General features: G+C 34.4%; 1 protein-coding gene and 2 pseudogenes across 1 annotated transcript; 2 read left to right on the forward strand and 1 right to left on the reverse strand.

Annotated features, from left to right (window-relative positions):
• Positions 1-2309: 2309 nt before the first annotated feature.
• Positions 2310-3578, reverse strand: LOC148852000 (caffeic acid 3-O-methyltransferase-like; annotated as a pseudogene).
• Positions 3579-9630: 6052 nt separating this feature from the next.
• Positions 9631-13601, forward strand: LOC148852001 (caffeic acid 3-O-methyltransferase 1 pseudogene; annotated as a pseudogene).
• Positions 13602-13697: 96 nt separating this feature from the next.
• On the forward strand, positions 13698-19528 carry LOC148852002 (caffeic acid 3-O-methyltransferase-like). The gene is made up of 4 exons (XM_088946291.1): positions 13698-14534; positions 18243-18553; positions 18813-18877; positions 19113-19528. Exons 1-4 carry the CDS (start codon positions 14110-14112, stop codon positions 19410-19412), a joined length of 1101 nt encoding a protein of 366 aa, XP_088802417.1. The 5' UTR covers positions 13698-14109; the 3' UTR covers positions 19413-19528.
• Positions 19529-19821: the final 293 nt, after the last annotated feature.

Below are 19821 nucleotides of genomic sequence, written 5' to 3' on the forward strand. Positions count from 1 at the left end.
ATTAGGATGCATTTTTGGGAATGGTATGTTATCATGAGAATAGGTAAATTAATAATTTTCCCTATTCTATTTTGACTAAAAAGAAAGACATATGCGTGAATAGGTGAACATGCCTCGCCCAAAATAGCTATTCAAAGTTACCCCCTTTGAATATGTGGACAGGTCCCATCCACACCCCAATTTTTCATCAATAGCAAAATCTCGTGGTTAGGGACCGTTCACACTTGATTTTTTATCCGCTACTTCACACTTTTCCTGAAAGGCTACCCTATTGTCTATTTCACCTTTTAATATTTTTATCAATAAAATATTAATTACTTTACTTAATTTTATATTTTAATAATTTTAATGTTTTATCAATAAAATTATATTTTAAATATTTAAAATATATTTTAAAATTTTTTAATTATTTTACTATTACTTTTTATAAAAAAAGTTAATATTTATTGGTTAATATTAATTCATTGATGCATTTTTCAATATATTTATCATATAAAATACAAAAAATTAGATATTTATGATTAACTGTGTAGATCAAGGTTTTCAAACTGCCGTTGACCTGGACGGTCAGACCGTTCAGCCCAAAAACCGTCAAGGCAAGTGATTCTATTTTACCCCAAACCCGATTTTTGGCCAAAAACCGTTGAAAAAGTCAACAACCCATTGACCAGAATGGTCAAACCATCGAGCTACCCTATTGCCCCAAGCACATGGGTGTGTTCCGGCCCAAGCGGTTGCCTCTCAACATGGCACATAGGTGCCCTCATCATCAGTTTACAAGAGACCCCTCGCATCGGCACCCAGTCGCCTCACATCATGGTCGTCCCCCTTTAGCACGTAAGTGGCAGCTCCCATGGACCAGACAGAGCCAACCAAGTGCCCCGGCCATGCAACCTGAGGTCATGATCCAGTGCTACTGACCTTCGTGGAGCCATCTCATCGAGCAACTCCTAGCGTTGCAGCACACAAATGCTTGTCCTGGCCTACCTTGGCTTGAATACCGCACGGGTTTCTTCCACTGTAGAACTACCCCATGACAATAAGTCACATCAAAGCATTCTTATATGGGCATTAATTGACAATTCCTGTTTTGAACTTTGTCCCAAACTTTTATAGAAGAGAGATAGATTGAAGACTGTTTCTGCTCATATGATAAACTGTAAAGCAAAATATTTTGGAACTTGCTCAAATTGGTGGAGGTTCTCCACCAAGCTGGCTGGATTCATTTGTATCTATATACGTAACTTTAAGAAAGATATTTCACATCTAACCTGCCAGTGGAAATCAGATTTAGGTAGATATCAGGAACATGTGTAACATTCTTCAAAATGAATTTGCAACTAGTATTGCATACATACATACATACATACATACATATTTACACATATATATAAATTTTTATTATATGTTTATATATATTTTTATAATAAATATTATAAAATAAAAAAAAAAACTAAAAAACCGACAAACTGAACCGTTGATTAATTAAACTAATCAACCAGTTAATTGACTGATTTCAATTTGGTTCCAATTACCAATATTCCGAAAACCAATACTACCGGTTCAATTCACAAAAAAATCCCACAGTTCGACAACACAGACCGTGAACACCCGTAAGTGTGGGACACGTCCAGTGGGGAGCCCATCCGACCTTGTATAAAATGTCTGGATCTGGATTAGCCTCGTGTTCACCCATGTCAACTTTAACCTTAATAGTCAAAACATGGTGGACTGCTCCTTTTCTGTGGGCTGAAATTTGCACCATGAACATATGAATGAATAAAAAATGGATTGTCCTTTTAAATAAAAAACATATTTTCAATGTTATATGTAATGTTTAAATTACATGACGAAAAATTATATATTATTTTAAAAAAACATCATAATACTTTAATATATAATGTTCACTATTAAATTTTTTTTAACGTACAATTAAATTTAAAACATAATAATTTAGAAATATTTATCTTTTCTCAAATTTTCATCTGTTGGTATTTATTTGAACGAGATGAACGGTCAAATTGAACATGGGGACAGATCGACCCATGAGGCCATGACCCATTGACCAAACGTTTATCCCGTTTAAGTGCCACAACATTTTTTGGCCCTTTTGGTCTTATTGGGTCTTTGGAGGAACTGATCAACCCAAGCCCAATCTCCATCATAAAATTCTCTCTCTCTCTCTCTAAAACCATGAAATTATTCCCATATTCATTAGGAAAAGACTTGAAACAAGTTCTGCACAAGGATATAATCCCATCATCCATTGATATTATTATTATTTTTTTTTGAAGCCACCATTAAAATCATTATTAAGATCAAGCAACCATTAAGCTAAGAACCACAAAGAGTTCCAAAACTAATACATCATTTGTGGAATTCCATGACCCAACTGTGATATGCAGAACAAATAATCTGAACACTGCTAAATCCTGAGCTCATTGCCATGGCCTCGAACTGTTTGACTGTTCTTTCTTTTCCTCCTGGATTTTGTGTTAACATGATCAAATCATGTTCACTGACGATTTTAGTGATGGGATTAGTCGCCTCAAGGGTCTTCGGAAGAATTGTTCCACTACAATCACTTTTCCCGAGTTGGGTAGAGCTTTCCAACAGTTCTTCAGAAGTTTCAAGCAATGCTCGTCATTCCAATCATGAAGTTTCCACTGCAAGAAAAAAAATAAAAGAACCATGAAAGACATGTTTAATTGAATTCCTGAAATGAGATATATACAAAAGAAAACTAAGGAACTTGATTCAACTTTTGACATTTATTTAGAATTTGGGTTGGGTTGGGTTGACTTCATGAATAAGAGAAACTAGTCTGCACCCTTTACAGCCCCACAGTGCTAAATTATAAAAAAGAAACTCTTTTTTATAAAAAAAAATCAAATGAATCACCTTCATAAAAATGGCTTCTCCTTTTGGAACACAATCAAACATATCTCCTTCAATATCCTCCACACCTGCTCATAAGCAGTTAAATAGTGTAATTTAGATGAAATAAAGGTTTAATCCCCACAGTGCTTAATAATACTCTTAGATTATAATTTTTCCTTTTATTAAGTTTCAAGAATTGAGTCAGGACATATAAGATAAGGGTATTTACCTTCAAAAGTAGCCAAATGTCATAACGCATAGTATTTAGTGTATTGGGTATAGGGATACGTTTAACCTTAGATGAAAATCAAATCAATTCAAGTCAAAGAAAGTGAAATGCTTTTACCAGGATAAGATGGTGCATCTGCTATGACATGGGGTAAATCAAAATTAATGCCCTTAATTTGAGGATACTTGGATGTGATCATGTTAATTGTTACTCCAATTCCACCTCCCACATCAACTATCTCTTTGAGGCCCTCAAATCCCTTGTATGTCTCAAGAATTTTCTTCATGGTCATTGTGGTATGATTTGACATTGCTTTATTGAAGACCTTGTTAAATCTAGCATCTACCCCAGGATATTTAAATGCATGCATCCCATGGACCTTGTTGAAAGGAATTCCACCTTCAAGAACCGCATCTTTCAAGCAATGCCTGCAACCAAATTGATGATTAGATTTTGCTTTTGCTTGAGTTTAATGAATTTAGAACTATGGTTGCATTTGGATTAGAGAAAATTTGGAATTGGATGAAGGATTGGATTTGTCAATTCTCTATTTGAATTCCTCCCCAATCCAATTGCAGTCCAAGTAACTACCACAAAAAGGGCAGGGTGGCAATCAAGCCAGAATTGGACTCAAAACATCGGAATCCAATCTGATTATTGAAAACTGAAATCCAAACCCGATTTAAAATACAAGAAGATTCAGGGAGTTCAGGTGGGATTTAAATCCTATCGAATTAGATTTAATTCAAATATACTTTATATTTTAAAGAAGGGAAACTTGCAGTACCCTATACTTTGGGCCTAGTCTCACTTTGGTCCTCAGATTTCAAAATATGCCAATTCAGTACCTAAACTTCCAAAACATGCCAGGTTAGTCTTTACCATTAGCAATCCGTTAGTTATCTCTATCACTTGATGACATGTATGACTTAAAACTTTTAAAGATGTCAAAATTATCCTTAAATACTAATCATCATCTTTTTCCTCAAAAATCAAGATTGAACCAAAGCAATAGATTGGTTTTTGACAAATTTCTTTTCTCTATTGGCTTCTACGAGATTTGGGCATTTGGATGATTGGTAAATAAAATTAGATGACACCCAAAGGGCATTTGCATCCTTTCACATGCTACCTAACAGCAGTTAATGGTTTTGTACTAAATTGACACATTTTGGAAGTTTAGGTACTGGATTGGTACGTTTTGATGTTTGGTGACCAAAATAAGATGACCCAAAATATAGAGTATTAATATACAATTTTCCCTTTAAAGAAGGGTTATTATCTAAAATTTACCCTAACATTTTTGCATCTTTCTTAAACTCACCATGATTTTTCAAAACACCCTTGTCAATGAGTTTTATTGTCCAAAACTCACATTCCACTGAGATTTCCATTAGAACACCATTAGTGGTCATTAATAGAAGTTGTCTACATAAGCATTTAAATATTTTACATGACCAAATTACCCCTGATTGATTAGTTAGCCTTATTTAATATTTTTATAACAAAATTACCCCTGATTGTTGTGGGCCTAGTATGGGCCTGGGTATGGGTCAAAGGTAATTTTGCCATAAAAATATTAAATAAGCTTGATTGGCCATTCAAGGGGTTATTTGGTCATATAAACTACTTAAATTCTTATGTAGACAATTTCTATTAATGATCACTAACGGTGATCTAAGAAGGTGAGTTATGGATAATAAAACTCACTTACAAGGCTGTCTGGAGTTTTAAGTCATGGTTAGTTATTGTCCATTCCGATTTAGGCCAATATGAATCAATGATAGGTGGACCAGGTTATATCCAATCCAATAAATATTTTGGACTAGACAGGTCTAGCTCAATGTCTTATAGGACAGTTCAACTTGGTTTTATTTTAGATTGCATCCAATCTAAACATAGTCCATTGACACTTCTACTTTTATCATTTGTCAATGGATTGGATATTAATTTAACCGACTAGGGGTGCAAAAGGATTGGTTCGAATCTGAATCATATCCAATAACTGTAGGCTTGGTCCAATATGATCCGAAGATCCGATAGGATCTTATAAAAATTGATTCAAATTCGAATCTGATAAGAATATCAGATATCCGAATATGATCCAATTCGATTTAATTTAAAAATAATTTATTAAAAGAAAAATAAAATATGACCATTTAAATAAAAACAAAAGAATGCATTTTTCAACTATTTTCATCAAATATAAACGTTTTTATAAAAATAAATAAATAATATAAAAACTTACAAAAATGAAATTATATATATAATTGGATTTTTAATCAGATCGTATTATTCAATCCAAAAAGCTGAAATGGGATAACCAAATCCCACAAAATAGGATTGTACTTTGGATCATATTGGATCATGATCCGATACATTTGCACCCTTAAACCCGACCCAATGCAATGTAAATCCATTATGATGGACCAGGTCCAATCCAATTCAATAAGTACTTTGGACAATTAAGTTTGAATTGATCAAATTCAATATTGTCTTATTCGACTCTCCAACTTAAAAATTGGTATTTATTAGGGGTGAGCATTCGGTTTATTCGATTAAAAACTGAACCAAATAAATCAAATTTTAAGAACCAAACTTATAAAATATAAACCGAATTGAAACCGAATTATTAAAAAGCCAAAGAATCTGAAGCTGAATTTTTTGTTCAGTTTTCGGTTATTTCGTTTAAAACCAAATTTTATTAATATTATACTAATACATATTATACATTACATATTAAAATATATATGTATATGTATATTATAATATATGTATATGTTATAATTGGGCCATTAGCACTTATTGGTATTTGAGAAATAAGCCAGAAATAAGTGCTTATTTTTGAAGCCCAAATTTCTAGCTTTTTTTAAGTGTTTATACAAGCGAGCTAGCACTCCTTGATCCATTGGAAGTCTTTGGCTTTTTTTATTTCTTAAAAAAAGGGTAGGTATTGCCTTGTCAACTTAGACATAAAGTGGTCGAGGGTGGTGACTCAACAAGTGAGATTTTGGACTTCCTTCACCGACCTCAGAGGTTGTATATCCAAGATTGCTTGGATCTTCTCAGGTTCGACTTTAATTCCATGTTGGGTAACCATGCAACCAAGGAACTCACTCAATGTAACGCTGAACACACATTTGTTAAGATTGAGCTTCAGGTCATATTTTCTTAAAACTTTAAATATGTTGGTTAAATCAACGATGTGGGAGTTTAAAAAACTACTTTTTTCTACCATATCAGCAACATAAACTTCAATTTTATTTCCTATTAATTCAGAAAAAAAAATCTTGTCTACAATATGTTGGTAGGTTGCCCCGACATTCTTAATGCTAAAGGGCAAAACCTTGTGACAATATAGACCACTTTCAGTTACAAAAGTAGTCTTCTCTTAGTTGTAACCGGAATAGGCATCCATGAAGCTTAGCATCTTAGACTCCGAGGTGGCGTCTACTAGCTGATCTATTCTAGGGAGGGGGAAGCTATCATTTGGGCTACTCTCTTTAGGTGGGTGTAATCTATACACATATGTCACTTCCTATTTGCCCTTTTAATGAGCACTAGGGGTGGATTCGAGTCTAGCCAAGATGAATAGTACCAGTTTTGAGCTCGGCTTAGCTCAGCTCGGCTCATTTTATATTGTATAAAAATATTTTTTATTTATATTATTAATATTTTATAAAAATAAAATTTATATATAAAAAAAAATATTTTATATTTAAAGATTAAGAATTATAATCATTAATAATTATAAGATTTTTATTATATATATATATATAATTTTATATAATTTTATTATATATATAATATATATTTGAGCCGGCTCGCGAGCCTCACAAGCCAAGCACTAGTAGGCTCAAGTCTAACTTGTTTATTAATCGAGCCACTGAATTGGGCTTGAGATCGAGCTCGAGCTCGATTGAAATTGAGCCGAGAGCTCGTGAAAAGATTGGCTCGTTGCCACCCCAAATGAGCACCATGTTTGCTATCTAGCTTAGGTATTCTATCTTCTATAATGAATGTGGTACTAAAGAGCTTCCCAACCTCCTCGTCAATGGTCCTTCATTGCTATGGGGTGAAGTTCCATTTCTTTTCTTTTCTAGTGAGTTTGCTTTTTAGAGGCTCTTCGATGTATGATCCAATCTACATTGTCTTCTCAAGCTCAGCCTTTGAGATTGGAACTGAGATAACACTCTCCACAAGGTGTCATCGGTCTTTGTTGGACCCTAGTAGTGGTTTTGAGGTCTAGGTCGACCACCAACAACTACTTTCCTTTTCCTTTCAAGGCCCACATGTAACATTTTTGGGACTCTAGGTGGTCCCCCCGCACTACGACAATTCCTTGCTTGGTTGGGAACTTCATTGTCAAGTGGTATGTTGATACCATAGCTCAAAGGGCATGCAAGATAGGACGACTAAGAATAGTGTTGTAGGGTGATATTATGTCAACAATCAAAAACTTGTTGTTACCAACAGGTTAAACCTCTCAATAGGGCCGATGATGTCCCATTGAAACCAACTACTGGTATGTTGGGAAGGATGAGGTCCTTCCTATCTAGCTTGATTTTGTTGAACGCTTCTACAAACAAACTATTAGTTGAATTACCATTATCAACAAATATACACTTTACCCCGTAATTTGCAATGATCAACTTGATGACTAGGGCATCATCGTGGGGATGGTGGACTCTTCATAGATTGTCCTCATTAAAGTAAATCATCTCCTCGGTCTAGGCCTCTTTGGAGGGTTCTTTTCTTCGCCCTTCAGCTCCTGGATTATCATCCTTCTTGCCAATGAGCTACATCCAGCCAACCATTGTCGACCCACTAGTGTTCATGGAGATTACCCCAAGAAGTGGATCTTTGGGCTACTAGGGCTGGTTCCTCAACAACTCGATAGCTCAATCCTCCTTCATGAACTACTTCAAGTACCCATAGCGGATCAATTCCTCAATCTCGACCTTTAGGATCTTGCAGTTCTCTGTGTCATGCCCCTTAGCCTTGTGGAAGTGGTAGTAGCGGTCCTGGTTCTTGTTTGTTGTTTTTGCTTTAGGAGAGATGGCCACTTCAAGTAGTTAACAGACTTCATCAGCAACAGGATCTCACCCCTCATCGCATTTAGTGGAGTATAATTTTTGTGCTTTATCAGGGGGAGTCCTGGAGCATCGGCCAAGTGACCTAAAACGCATGGATGACATGTTATCATGGCAGCCTCTTTTGTGGCTACCTCACCTTGGTCATCATCCTTGATACAAAAAAAGAAAGAAGATAAATGGAGAAAATAATATTTCTTAATGTTGAATTCAGTAGGTTACAACCTATTTATAATGGAGTTAGGGATACCATCAGGAAACAAGGTCAGCGACCTAAATTAGAATAAAAAAAAGAAAGAAATAAGATATATACAACTAATTAGATTAGAAATATCTCTCCTACAATTATGGAGATAATGATAAAATAATAATTTTGCTTGATTCACTTTGCACATGGATAATTCCTCAACATTCATTTATTTATAAGCTCCGACAAGGAAACCTTTCATGTTATCTAGAGGTTTCTTCGCCAACGAAAACCTCAGGTTAGGGTCTTCGATGCCATGGATTTTTGTAGTCACCTATATAGTCGGGTCAAGGTTCTAGACCTATAGGGACTCCAGATTAAACCTCCACAATTACTCTTGGATGTCCTTGTCAAAAAGCTGGTAAACCGTCATGAGACTTGATGTGGTCTTCGGATGACATCAGCTACTGGAAAAATAATGGATGGCCAGGAGATCCATAAATTGAGCCCGGTGCCAAACCCGAGTACCACACCTGAGTTATTTGATAGAATGTGGTTGGAACATAATGGTTTGGAAGCTCTCCATGTGATCGAGGAGTTAATCCAACCCATCATATGACTCCAGGTTCAGAGCCTTGAAGTCCTAGGGCTGAGGCTCAACACGGATCTCAAGGTGTCAAACCGGCTTGCTTTTTGGTCTTTGGCCGGACTCAGGCCAAGGATGCCTCTTGTACCTACTCCATTGGGATCCTGCTGTAGAAGTTGAGTTGTGAGACTTGACTGAGGTCATAAAGTGTCTCACATGCCAATACACCCGCATTTCATAATTGCTGACGAGGTCATAAAGTGTGAGCTGCATGCCAATACAAGGGGTCCTTGCACAGGGCTAAAACCAAGAATCGTGGCCTTAAATTTATTTGTTGTGGCCCCACCAATATAAACAGACACTTCATCTAATGTGACAGATGTTCTCCCTGTAAATCTTTCTCTTCTCCCACTTTATTATTCAGTTCTCCTCTCTTATCCATGTCACCCAACTAATGTTATTAGCATTTGAACTTTTAATCAGATACTAGCAGCCTATTGTTTGTCATAAAATCAAGCAAATCAGACCATACGTATACGTACACTTCATTAGTATCATGGAGCCTCTATATATTTCATAACCTCTGAGGCTCCCAGCTAAAAGGGAGAAGATAGCTCTCACTTTTAACTATTTCCTGTTCCAATATATAGTGAATATGGCTCTAACCAGTGGCAGTAATCACTTTGAACCCTCAAATGAAGAGAACTGTATGTTGGTGGCCATGCAATTGGCAACTGCTGTAGTGTTTCCTATGGCTCTGAAAGTGGCTACGGAGCTAGACGTGTTTGAGATCATATCTAGAGCTGGCCCTGATGCCCACCTCTCGGCTTCAGAGATCGCCTTTCACCTGCGCACTGAAAACCCAGATGCAGCTACCATGCTCGATCGTGTCTTGTCTCTACTGACGAGCTACTCTGTTCTTAAATGCTCTCCCGTCAAACGGGACAATGACCAAGTTGAAAGGCGTTATGGCTTGGCTCCTCTCTGTAAATTTCTCACTCGCAATCCGAATGGAATTTCTCTTCTACCTCTGCTGCTAATAAATCATGACAAATGCCCTACCAACAACTATATAACAATTAGTTTAGGAGGCATTTTAGGTAAAGTTATAAATAACTTTACAATGACCAAAATATCCATCCCAACAACTAAAAAACAGCTAGTTTTAGAGTATTTTGGGCAATTAAATTATTTTTAATTCTTATAAATAACCCTATCCTCCACCATTCTCATCGATCACACTAATTCAACAATTCTCTTACAGGGTGTTTGGTTCCGTTTACATTTATTGAATAAACATTTTATACTTGTGTGACTACAAAACCGGGAAAAGCAATTAATGAGGGTGTTTATGACACATAAGCGCCATTAGGCACTACATCAACAAAATGCCAATAAACGCCTATCTGTTTCAAGAAACTCTAAAATGAAGCTTCCTGAAATAGGAGAAGCGCATAGAAACCAAAGTTTGCTTTTGCAAACTTCAATACACACAAATGCAATTAATGAGGCATTTGCTAACGAGGCACCTATGTAGTTCCGTCCATAAAACGTAAATGAAACCAAACATATACTTAGGGAGTGTTCTGTAACGTAAATGAGAAATTGGGTGGTGTGTTAGCATCCACACCACAGGACCACACCACACCCCAATAGGATAGTTGTTCTGCACCATGGACAAAAATGTGTGCATTGATCCATACCACAGCTTAATGGGCGTTCTGCAAGGTGTGGCACATTTTTGTCCACATCTTGTGTTTGATTCCATGCATCTCAACTACAACATGTGAGATTATCTATGCCATTAATCATTAAAATACAATATTTATTTTTTTAGTAATATATATAATAGAAAAACATTAACAAATTACAAAAAATTAATAATTAATAAAAATATTAATAATATTTAATAACAAATAATGATATTAATATTAACTAAAATTAGTAATAATAATTAAAAAATAATTTAATAAAAATATTAATAATATTTAATAACAAATAATGTTAATATTAATAATTAATAATTAATAAAATAATGTTAATAATAATTAACAATATTAATAATAATATTTATAATATTTGATAACAATTAATAATATTGTTACTAATTACTAATAATTAACAATGATTAATAATATTAATAAAAATAATATTTAAAACTTATTAATTAATAAAAATATTATTAATATGTCTAATATGGTTTTATGAAGTTATTGACAATCTGACATCACTACTATTTATTTATGTTAAATAACATGGTTTTTAAAATTGGACTAAACCGGACGGTCGGACTAGAAAAACCGGGAACCGGTCAGGTGACCGGTTCTGTTTTTCACCAAAACTAGATTTTGGCCAAAAAATGTTGATCATTTTTTATTTTTTTATTTTTTCTACCAAAATTGGTTGACCTTTTGACTCGGTAACCGGACCCATGGCTGGTTCATTCTCCAGGTTAGTTTTAAAAACCTTGTAAAATAATAAATAATAAAATATACATATATCCAATTAAATGTTATTACTTTTTCCATGGCTTTCAAAACCGAATTGGACGGTCGAATCGAAAAAACCAGGAACCGATCATTCGCCAAAACCGATTTTGGACAAAAAATGTTGATTTGGTCAGCAAACCATTGACCCGAGCGTTTGCACCGTTTGAATCGTTCAAACCGTTCAATGGTTTTAATCGTTTTTATTTTTTTACTTTTTCGTTAGAGCAGGCCGACTGTTCGACCCGGGAACCGGATCCCTAACCGATTCGTTCTCTAAGTTGGTTTTAGAAACCTTGTAAAATAATAAATAATAAAATATACATTTATCCAATTAAATTGGATCGGATCGAACAATTTTATTTTTTTAAAATTATTGTAAATTTTGTTTTAATTTTATTTAATTTATTTGCTATTTTTTCAACAATGTAATTTTGTATTTTCAATTTGTAATTATATTGTATTTTTTATATTTTATTAATTTTATTCCATTTTCATATTTCATTCATCCAAATATCCAACCATTGTATGCTTTGTAATTTGTATAGTTCAAATTTAAATGAAATAAAACTCTTATTTTTCTTCTAATTTGTCATTCCATCATTCTTTTTTGGTTAAGTATATTTTTTTTTCATTTATGTGTTAGATTTATCATTTATCATTTCTTAATTTTTCAAATAGTTCCTAAAGCTCAAAGGAAAGTTAAATATTTTAGTTTTACACTTTTACTTATAAAAGAAATCAAATTTTCAAAAAAAAAACAAAAAAAAAACTAGTATATCCCAGTTTGGCCCACGCCCAAGACCAGCCCTATGGCCCAAGCCCATGGCACGAGCCTGCATGAGCTTGGGCCATGGGTCGTGTTAGGCTGACCTCCAAACTTTTCACCGAGGAGGGCAGCACAGCCTGTGACAGCCTGCAAGCTAGCACGACATGGTCCACACTTTGCATAGGCCGCATGCAGGCCATGCCTTGCCGTAGGGGCGAAGCTAGGGGGGACCCATGAGAGCCATGGCTCTCCCTATGGTCCAGAAATTTGCACACTCAAAGCATTTTTATATATAAATTTGTTCTCTCCGCTCACTTTTCATCCAATGGTTAGCTCCCTATAGCCTATTCATAAGTTTTGACCCCCTCATAAAAATATTCCCGACTCCACTCCTCCCTTATCGGCCCGACATGGCCCACTTTACACCGCTAATAGTGAAAGGTGATTGAAATAAGTTAAAAACATCATGATTGAAATAGTAGGATTGTGTTTAGAGAATTCTTTTGTTTTTGGATGGAATTTTTCATCGGAAACTTTCTTTCTTTTTTTTTTCCGAAGTGATGTTTTTCGCTTCTAAAGATAAGGAATTTTGAATTTTCATCCGCTCAATTCTCGATATGTGCTCAACTCGGTTATGAATACGTACGATCACAAGGGCTTTTTTGGTCATTTCGCTACAAAACAAAACATAACATGGAACGGGAAAAGCAGCCATAAAGCCTAAAGGCACTGTTCTCTCTTTCTCTTGTCTCCATTCAACAAGGTCCTTCGTACTCTTGCCTTTCTGTTTTTGTCATGAATGTTGTTACTGTCGAGAAACACAACATGAATGTTGTTCTAATCATCCAGAAATCGATGCTTTTACGGCTGTGAAACAGATTGTAATTTTGGGTTTTGTTTGAAAATGAATTTGGTAAAGTTTTTCTTGTATCCTTTCTATATTCGCGAGTAAAGAAGATTGAATCAAAGGGGTTGTTGTCTGGTCTGCAAAGTTGGCTTTGAATCTAAGGGATTTTGTAGTCTTCTGGTCACGATTGGGGTGCTTGGTGAGGCCACTCTACCATTGGCCACCATTAGTTCTTCCGTGGAACCTGAGGCTGCCACTCCTTGTATTCTGCTGTGCTGTGGTTTCTGGCTTCATGTGGTATTCCTGAGTGCCACGTATCAGTGAGGGGCTCCTCACATGATGGAGGGGTTTTTATCCGGTGGATTGTTGTCATTGGCAATACAGGGTTGAGAAGGTCTATTAGATTCCAATCTGATGTGAGCGAAATGTCTTCTCATAGTTGGGACCCTTTAGAGAAACAAAATTCTTTTCTTTTTAATTTTTCATTATGATTAGATTCTGTGATGTCTCAGTTTAGGACATGAAAAAGGATTTAGTCGTAATTATTAATTATTATAATACCCAATTTAGGAGTTACAATCCATTTAAAGAAGAAAACAATTGAAAGTTGAGACGGTTAGCCCAACCATCCAACTCCAAATCATCCTACATAGATTGTCATGTTATATTGTCAAAAAGGGCTGAGAGGTCATCTAGGGAATAACCAAGGTATAAATTCGCTATTTTTGCTTAATCGAGTATAGTTCAAATGTCATTAATTGCAAGAGACTTTAGGAATTCAATGCTCCATTTATTATATTAGAAAGTTTATTTGATAGAAAAATTAAATTCTATTTTAAGATTTGATGAGCAAAGTGGCACTGGACTCCCAAAAAAGGAAAAATTCCCAGTTAATTTCCCTTAGAAAAAGTGTAGACGTGGCATACCATTTCCTCTATTTTAAAAGGAGCAAATGTGGAGGAGAGGTAGAAGGATCTTTGTCTGTAGCCACATTTCAGAAAGCCTGCAACCCCCAGCCTCACGGCTAGCAACATGTCTTCCGTCAGTGGTCTCGGAAAATCGTTCAGTGAAGAGAAAGAAGATGAAGAAAACTGCCTCTTGGCCTTGCAACTGTCGAGCGCTTCGGTGCTTCCCATGGTCTTAAAAGCTGCTTTGGAGCTCGACGTGCTGGAGATCATATCCAGGGCCGGCCCTGGCACCTTCCTCTCACCTTCGGAGATCGCGTCCCATTTGCCCACCCAACACCCAGATGCCCCGGCCATGCTCGACCGCATCTTGCGTCTCCTTGCTGCCCACTCTATTCTCAAATCTTCTATTGTCGAACGGGACGATGATGACCATGTCGAAATGGTTTATGGCTTGGCGCCTGTCTGCAAATTCCTCACTGCGAACCAGGATGGCATCTCGTTTGGGTCTTTCCTGCTTTTACTTCAGGACAAAGTTTTCATGGACAGTTGGTAATAATCTTCTTTTCCTTTCTAAGCAAATAACAATACTGTGCCTGTGGTGTTTAATTCTCAGTAGTTGAGCTTTATCTTTTTGAGATTATCCTCGGTTCAGCTTAATTTATGCTTTGTGTGGTTAGATCCCAATCGTAGAGCTGCTTAAATGCGTTCACAGATCTCACACTTAAATAATCCATATTTATTGGGTCGGTAGTCAGTACTAGTTGTAATTTACTAAAACTTAACGTACACTTTTTGAAAACAAAATCTTATTTAGATTTCCGGAACATTTTGAAAAGTCATTGTGATTTTAAAATAAGTACCAAAAAGTCATGCTGGGTAAGTTATGTTTGAGAGTGCTTAAATTAAAAATAAGTGATTATGGAATGGATGTTTAAAAACAAGTGCTTATTCCAGTAAGCATTTATTTGCCTTTGGCATCCAATTTTTTCAAGTGCTTATTTTTTAAAACAATCAATTATTTTATATTGGGCATTTGGTAGTATTTTTCTCTGATAAATACTTAAATAAGCATTTGTGACTATTTTGTTCTTTATTTTCTTTCAATTTTTCAAAATATACCATTTGAAAGCACTTTTATTAAATTATTTTTATCAAAAGCACTTTTCTTTAAATACTTTTATAAAAACACTTTAATGAAAGCATTTTTACTAAATTGCTTTTTACAAAAGCACTTTTATAAAAGTACCTTCACGAAAGCACTTTTACAAAATTACTTTTATAAAGAACTTTTGTAAATGTACTTTTATTACAAAAGTGCTTTCAGAAAAGTACTTTTACATAAGCACTTTTAAGAAAGTACTTTTATGAATAAAATTCAATTAAGCATAATTTTGGAAGAAAAAAATTAAATAAGTACTTATTGTATAAACACTTAAAAAAAGCTAGAAATTTGGGCTTCAAAAATAAGCACTTATTTCCAGCTTATTTCTCAAATACCAATAAGTGCTAATGGCCCAATTAAGCACTTATTTTGGATAAACATTTACTTTTAAGCACTCTCAAACATGGCCTTAGACAATTTCCCTACTTTTTAATTCATAAATCTGCCTCACTCGCTTTTGGTTCATAAGACATAAATCTGCCTCAAACATGATTGACCATATAAACCCTTTCCAAAGTATTAATTTCAAAGAGTCTTTCTTTGGAATGTCGATGGACTCTTAGAAGTCTTGACATCATTCCGATTAACTAGGTTTGGGCTAGAGCAGTCTAAATAGGGGTGACCATTTGTTTGGTTAAAATTGAAAAATCGAATAAAAATTGTGTTTTGGTTTGTTTGGTTCGGTTAATTTGGTTTTAAAAAATTTCAGTTTCAGTTTTGGTTTTCAAGATTAGAAATTCGATTAACCGAATTAACCAAAATTTATTATATATATAATATAATATATGTTATATAATATTAATATATATAATATACATTAACATATACATATATTATAATATACATATACATATATATTTTAATATGTAATGTATAATATGTATTAGTATAATATTAATAAAATTTGGTTTTAAACGAAATAACCGAAAACTGAACAAAAAATTCAGCTTCTGATTCTTTGGTTTTTTAATAATTCGGTTTCAATTCGGTTTATATTTTATAAGTTTGGTTCTTAAAATTTGATTTATTTGGTTCAGTTTTTAATCGAATAAACCGAATGCTCACCCCTAATAAACACCAATTTTTAAGTTGGAGAGTCGAATAAGACAATATTGAATTTGATCAATTCAAACTTAATTGTCCAAAGTACTTATTGAATTGGATTGGACCTGGTCCATCATAATGGATTTACATTGCATTGGGTCGGGTTTAAGGGTGCAAATGTATCGGATCATGATCCAATATGATCTGAAGTACAATCCTATTTTGTGGGATTTGGATATCCCATTTCAGCTTTTTGGATTGAATAATACGATCTGATTAAAAATCCAATTATATATATAATTTCAATTTTGTAATTTTTTATATTATTTATTTATTTTTATAAAAACGTTTATATTTGATGAAAATAGTTGAAAAATGCATTTTTTTGTTTTTATTTAAATGGTCATATTTTATTTTTCTTTTAATAAATTATTTTTTAAATTAAGTCGAATTGGATCATATTCGGATATCTGATATTCTTATCAGATTCGAATTTGAATAAATTTTTAAAAGATCCTATCGGATCTTCGGATCATATTGGATCAAGCCTACAATTATTGGATATGATTCAGATTCGAACCAATCCTTTTGCACCCCTAGTCGGTTAAATTAATATCCAATCCATTGACAAATGATAAATGTAGAAGTGTCAATGGACTATGTTTAGATTGGATGCAATCTAAAATAAAACCAAGTTGAATTGATTCATATTGGCCTAAATCGGAATGGACAATAACTAGCCATGACTTAAAACTCCAGACAACCTTGTAAGTGAGTTTTATTATCCATAACTCACCTTCTTAGATCACCGTTAGTGATCATTAATAGAAATTGTCTACATAAGAATTTAAGTAGTTTATATGACCAAATAACCCCTTGAATGGCCAATCAAGCTTATTTAATATTTTTATGGCAAAATTACCTTTGACCCATACCCAGGCCCATACTAGGCCCACAACAATCAGGGGTAATTTTGTTATAAAAATATTAAATAAGGCTAACTAATCAATCAGGGGTAATTTGGTCATGTAAAATATTTAAATGCTTATGTAGACAACTTCTATTAATGACCACTAATGGTGTTCTAATGGAAATCTCAACGGAATGTGTGTTTTGAACAATAAGACTCTTTGACAAGGGGGTTTTGAAAAATCATGGTGAGTTTAAGAAAGATGCAAAAATGTTAGGATAAATTTTAGATAATAACCCTTCTTTAAAGGGAAAATTGTATATTAATACTCTATATTTTGGGTCATTATTTTGGTCACCAAACATCAAAACGTACCAATCCAGTAACTAAATTTTCAAAATGTGTCAATTTAGTACAAAACCATTAACTGCTGTTAGGTAGCATGTGAAAGGATGCAAATGCCCTTTGGGTGTCATCTAATTTTATTTATCAATCATCCAAATGCCCAAATCTCGTAGAAGCCAATAGAGAAAAGAAATTTGTCAAAAACCAATCTATTGCTTTGGTTCAATCTTGATTTTTGAGGAAAAAGATGATGATTAGTATTTAAGGATAATTTTGACATTTTTAAAAGTTTTAAGTCATACATGTCATCAAGTGATAGAGATAACTAACGGATTGCTAATGGTAAAGACTAACCTGGCATGTTTTGGAAGTTTAGGTACTGAATTGGCATATTTTGAAATCTGAGGACCAAAGTGAGACTAGGCCCAAAGTATAGGGTACTGCAAGTTTCCCTTCTTTAAAATATAAAGTATATTTGAATTAAATCTAATTCGATAGGATTTAAATCCCACCTGAACTCTCTGAATCTTCTTGTATTTTAAATCGAGTTTGGATTTCAGTTTTCAATAATCAGATTGGATTCCGATGTTTTGAGTCCAATTCTGGCTTGATTGCCACCCTGCCCTTTTTGTGGTAGTTACTTGGACTGCAATTGGATTGGGGAGGAATTCAAATAGAGAATTGACAAATCCAATCCTTCATCCAATTCCAAATTTGCTCTAATCCAAATGCAACCATAGTTCTAAATTCATTAAACTCAAGCAAAAGCAAAATCTAATCATCAATTTGGTTGCAGGCATTGCTTGAAAGATGCGGTTCTTGAAGGTGGAATTCCTTTCAACAAGGTCCATGGGATGCATGCATTTAAATATCCTGGGGTAGATGCTAGATTTAACAAGGTCTTCAATAAAGCAATGTCAAATCATACCATAATGACCATGAAGAAAATTCTTGAGACATACAAGGGATTTGAGGGCCTCAAAGAGATAGTTGATGTGGGAGGTGGAATTGGAGTAACAATTAACATGATCACATCCAAGTATCCTCAAATTAAGGGCATTAATTTTGATTTACCCCATGTCATAGCAGATGCACCATCTTATCCTGGTAAAAGCATTTCACTTTCTTTTACTTGAATTGATTTGATTTTCATCTAAGGTTAAACGTATCCTATACCCAATACACTAAATACTATGCGTTATGACATTTGGCTACTTTTGAAGGTAAATACCATTATCTTACATGTCCTGACTCAATTCTTGAAACTTAATAAAAAGAAAAATTATAATCTAAGAGTATTATTAAGCACTGTGGGGATTAAACCTTTATTTCATCTAAATTACACTATTTAACTGCTTATGAGCAGGTGTGGAGCATATTGGAGGAGATATGTTTGAATGTGTTCCAAAAGGAGAAGCCATTTTTATGAAGGTGATTTATTTGATTTTTTTTTATAAAAAAGAGTTTCTTTTTTATAATTTAGCACAGTGGGGCTGTAAAGGGTGCAGACTAGTTTCTCTCATTCATGAAGTCAACCCAACCCAACCCAAATTCTAAATAAATGTCAAAAGTTGAATCAAGTTCCTTAGTTTTCTTTTGTATATATCTCATTTCAGGAATTCAATTAAACATGTCTTTCATGGTTCTTTTATTTTTTTTCTTGCAGTGGATACTTCATGATTGGAGTGACGACCATTGCTTGAAACTTCTGAAGAACTGTTGGAAAGCTCTACCCAACTCGGGAAAAGTGATTGTAGTGGAATCAATTCTTCCGAAGACCCTTGAGGCGACTAATCCCATCACAAAAATCGTCAGTGAACATGATTTGATCATGTTAACACAAAGTCCAGGAGGAAAAGAAAGAACAGTCAAACAGTTTGAGGCCATGGCAATGAGCTCAGGATTTAGCAGTGTTCAGATTATTTGTTCTGCATATCACAGTTGGGTCATGGAATTCCACAAATGATGTATTAGTTTTGGAACTCTTTGTGGTTCTTAGCTTAATGGTTGCTTGATCTTAATAATGATTTTATTGGTGGCTTCAAAAAAAAATAATAATAATATCAATGGATGATGGGATTATATCCTTGTGCAGAACTTGTTTCAAGTCTTTTCCTATTGAATATGGGAATAATTTCATGGTTTTAGAGAGAGAGAGAGAATTTTATGATGGAGATTGGGCTTGGGTTGATCAGTTCCCCCAAAGACCCAATAAGACCAAAAGGGCCAAAAAATGTTGTGGCACTTAAACGGGATAAACGTTTGGTCAATGGGTCATGGCCTCATGGGTCGATCTGTCCCCATGTTCAATTTGACCGTTCATCTCGTTCAAATAAATACCAACAGATGAAAATTTGAGAAAAGATAAATATTTC

This window comes from Nelumbo lutea, chromosome 5 (assembly GCF_056320005.1).
Source record: "Nelumbo lutea isolate HS-2025 chromosome 5, American lotus-T2T, whole genome shotgun sequence".
In the NCBI taxonomy this organism is placed as follows: domain Eukaryota; kingdom Viridiplantae; phylum Streptophyta; class Magnoliopsida; order Proteales; family Nelumbonaceae; genus Nelumbo; species Nelumbo lutea.